We start from the raw sequence: 4,362 nt of genomic DNA, 5'->3' as shown, positions 1-4,362 counted from the left end.
GTGTAATTACAAGAGAACAGCTCTGAGTTATTAATATCGGAATTAGGCCAAGTTTCACTTAATGCAATTAAATCAAAATCATTTTCATGAACAGTATTACAGAAATCTGAGATTTTTGACCTTAAACCACGAACATTTTGGTAGAGTATAAGTGAAGAACTGCGGCAATAAATGGGTGTCTGTACTAGTTTAAAATTTTTGGAACGCCTTTAACATATCTAATTTTCAAGCCAGTTTCGCCGTTTGTAGTACGAAGATACAATTCATCTTTCAATAGCTTGTAGTATTCAATCTGCCTTGGAGTGCGGTCAAACGAAACAGATATATGTTTATATTGAGTCGAATTTTTTAGTTGCTTAGCGAAACGAATAATATTTTGTACCTCTTGTTCACTCTTAAGAAGGACTTTAACAGGCCTATTTTTACCTGTTAAATATTTTCCCATACATTGAATTGATCCACTGCTAACGTCGTAAGCTAAATTAATTTGTAAGAGAATGTTATTGACAGAGTCACGGTCACGTATCAGAGCTTCATCGCGAGACAGATTAATCGGTTGTTCAGATACGTTAAACAAGACAAGATTTTGTTTTCTGACTTGTCAAAACTTCAAAGCTAGCCTTAAGGTTATCAATAGCAGTGTTAAAATCACTGCGAATAGAAGAGATCAGCGTCTTAATGTCTTTGAACTGAGCTATGTTATTGCTGCACGAGTTGCATACAACTTTAATGGATTTCGATTTATTACGAGTAAATTTGACATCATTGTCAGGCAGCCCAGCGCATTTGAAATGGAGAAGCTCTTGGCACACATCGCATGGAATCGTTGGGGCGTTTTTGTTATCAACACTGCATTGATTTGCACATGAACTCATTTTTATCAGGAGATAGGATGAGCAGGGAGACAAAATTCTTCAGCACCCAGGGGCCGGTCAGGGTGACTAACTATAAAGCAGACAAGCGGGCCACGGGTAGGTTTATTGAGGAAAAAAAACAGAGGAGAGATTTATTTATTTAATCGATAAACTAACGCCACAGTACTTCGCCTCACACGCAAAAACAAAATGTGCTGATAAAATGACCGACAAAAAGTAGCGATAAGAAGTAGTAGAATATTCAGGAACCACCGACCTCCAGGTAATTAAATAAGAGCAGGGAGGCGACAGGACTCAAGTAATTCACCAATACATTCAGCGTACAATACCTGTTAAGTAGATGCCAAAGTCGCAAAAAAAAGCAAATAAATCACTAGAAATTCGGTGAAAAACTGGGAGACGCGATCACACCGCTGTCACTACTTTTACTTTTTTTTTAGCGGGCTTTACGAGCTCCTTCAAATACTAAATCTTTGAATAGGTCCATTTTCCGACTGTGCTCTTTAAAGTATTTTTCTTGAATAAATTTAGCACTTACACTACATACAGTTTTCGCAACACCTTTTTTGTTATCAGACCCATACTTTCGTTTCACAATGCCCAATCATTCAAAACAGTCTCCACTTCTTCATTGGTCGTCTCAGCTCACAGCTCGTATTTTCGCTGTTGGCAAAAGTCTTCAATTTGTTTCCAAATATATGTCTCAATTTTCACGATATTCACGGGTTTTAATTTTCTATCACTTCCTCAATTTTTTCGGTCGAATTTGTACCAAAACGATTCGTTTTGCACACGTTCTAGATTATTTACTTCTTGCGTCCCCCGTAACTACAGAAACTATCAAACTGAAAACTTGATTTTTGCACAAAGTAGACCTAACGTAACACAAAATCGATTATATCATGGTCAACCGCATAATCGATTATTATTAAAAAATCGGTTTCTAAAAAAATGAAATATTTTGATTGGCTTAAACACTTATGAATTACACAATCAGTCAAATAGAGCACCAATTTAAATGACGAAAAGGTGGTGTATCGTGATTTGGAATACAAGCATTTCATAAATTACCATATTGTGTTAAATCTAGCGTATGTAGGTATATATTTTGCAGATGACACCCAATTATATTTGTGGTTACAAAACCATTTCACGTCATCTGTTCAGTTGCAAAAGAATCTTGAAAATTAATTTATCTGTTTAGTTATTGCCATTAAATATATCTAAACGTCTCGCATTATGTACATCGAGGAAAAATCTTGGTCTTTGTACATTGTTTACATCTACAGCAACCCCAAAGCGTCTATGTTTCTACTAGACAGAGTTTTTAAAGATATTTCTTTCAACGTCTTTGTTAATCTGTATCGAACTTATTAGTGATCTTTCATGAAATAGGCAGATTGGAAACGTGACCGGACTTTTTTCAATTTTATCCAATGTTTGACTAATCTTACCGTCGAAATCATCCTTCAGCATATTCAGGTTAACCAGTTCCGACTTCAGACGTACTTGTGGAAATTTAATTGTCTTTCGAATCGTTCATAATTTGTTTTCAAGTAACTTAAACCGCTTTTTTCCTTTGGTAGTGACTCCCAACTCTGTGGCCATGATTGCAAGCTCTTTAAAGAGTCGTTCAATATTATCAAATGTGGTCAAGGTTTCTCGACAAATCATGTAGGTAGTTGATTGTTGGAATATTTTTTTTTTTTAAATTGAACATTATAAATTTGTCTCCTTTGACAATCTGATAATTCTGATAACGATAAGAATAATCTTTAATCTCATCTCATCTTCAAATTTATACGTTATCGTCAGTAGCATAGTAGCAATTAGTGCATTTTGACACACCTTTAATTTCTAGCGAGCTCTAATTTGCCGCTCCCTTTAGAAAGTGCAGGGCCCTAACTAAGTACCAGTATCAGGCTCAGAAAATACAACATCCCATCTAAGTGGTGAAAGTGTAGATTTAAGAATACACGTAATAGCTAATTCTCCTTGTTTTTATTGACGTCATTATCGTCGTTGTTATTTCAGTCGTAATTTGTTATAAGTTATTTATTTTTAGAAAAAATAATGTCTGGAAAACGTGGTTTTACTCAATATAGCACGGACGTGAAAATCTTCACCGACTTCGACGATCATAAGTCGAAAAAGCTGAAAATTATGAGCAAAGTTTTGGTGAAAGTCGGCGACAGTAATGGTGATAGTGTAAAAGAAGCCGGGAATGTTGGTAGTTCCAGTTTGGAGGAAGTCATTGATGATGTGATCGAACGATGTATTCCACCAATCAACAACAACAAAGCCAGTGTGTTGGAGGAGAGCCAGCTGAACGACAACCAAGATGATATTTTTAATAAAGCTATTGAAGAGCACGAATTACGGTTGGCCGCGGAAGAACGACGAAAAGAAGAAATGCTGCACATACCTAGAGAGAAGAATCTACTCTTGAACCCTAATACTTTCAAACTTTCGCCCTCTGGAGATGCTAGTGTAACTGTAGGATTTAAAATGCCTACAGGTGAGGTTGTATGTAGATTGTACAACCTGACTGAAACTGAATACATCGATTTCAACTTGAGAGAATTTGTCCAGTTCACTAAGAAAATCCAGAATAAAGTGAGTGAAATCCAGCAAATATCGTATAGAAGAATTTTATGTGTGTTAAAAAATTATAGTGTAAAACTCTGCCCAGACAAAATGCTGATGTTTGAACCAGTTTCCCTGACCACAGAACACTCACTCTTTGTTTCGGCAGAGTTCATAAATCAGATATTGAGTGTAAGATTATTTATCATCACAGTTTTACAAGAAAGAAATATGAACAAAGTCTGTTGGCCCGATTATAACGCTTTTATTTTAAACATAGCGGAACATCTGAGGGCCAACAGGGACGCTGATTTTGACAGTCTGCTATTGAAAACCATTTTTGAAAACTATAATTGCAGTAGTATCTTATTTGAGATGAGATGTAAGATGTATTTTACCATAAGAAATGACATCGGTAAAATTATGGACCATTGGAATGTGTAAAAATATCTATCTTAATGCATTAGTGTAACAAACTACCTGATTTTTCTGATTTAATTAACAATAAATAACACATTAAGTAACTTGTATGTGTAGATATATTTAGCTCCCAAACCCCGGTTGTCTTTGTTGTTAACGACGAAGATACTGTTTTTCTGACACTTGTCAGAGATTACGCATTTTCCGTCAACTTTTAAACGGAAATCATGAAGTGTTTGATGCACTTTGTAGTTCTACCTGGTAGTTTCGATAGAAAATATGAGTAAATAATGAACAGTCTGCCTGATCTACCTGGGAACACCAGGTATTGTGTATAGGGAAAAAGTGCGAAAAAAATGTTGACAAACAATTGTTTTATTCATTTTACAATAAAACAAATACGACACTTTGGAGGGGGTTAATTTAGAAGCAAATCTGTGTGTATATGCATTTTTTGAAAAAAAAAAAAAATCGAGTCGGT

The 4,362-nt window shown here is 35.4% G+C and overlaps 1 protein-coding gene across 1 annotated transcript; it reads left to right on the top strand.

The window, feature by feature from the left end:
- Positions 1-2,600: 2,600 nt before the first annotated feature.
- LOC135130152 (uncharacterized) lies at positions 2,601-3,985 on the top strand. The gene is made up of 2 exons (XM_064057495.1): positions 2,601-2,853; positions 2,941-3,985. Exon 2 carries the CDS (start codon positions 2,949-2,951, stop codon positions 3,903-3,905), a length of 957 nt encoding a protein of 318 aa, XP_063913565.1. The 5' UTR covers positions 2,601-2,853; positions 2,941-2,948; the 3' UTR covers positions 3,906-3,985.
- Positions 3,986-4,362: the final 377 nt, after the last annotated feature.

The sequence above is a fragment of the Zophobas morio genome, unplaced genomic scaffold (assembly GCF_036711695.1).
Source record: "Zophobas morio isolate AGI-343-1 ecotype UQ-CSIRO unplaced genomic scaffold, CSIRO_AGI_Zmor_V1 ptg000017l, whole genome shotgun sequence".
Classification (NCBI taxonomy): domain Eukaryota; kingdom Metazoa; phylum Arthropoda; class Insecta; order Coleoptera; family Tenebrionidae; genus Zophobas; species Zophobas morio.
The sequence above is the reverse complement of the archived record's forward strand: the minus strand, read 5'-3'. Positions and strand labels throughout refer to the sequence as shown.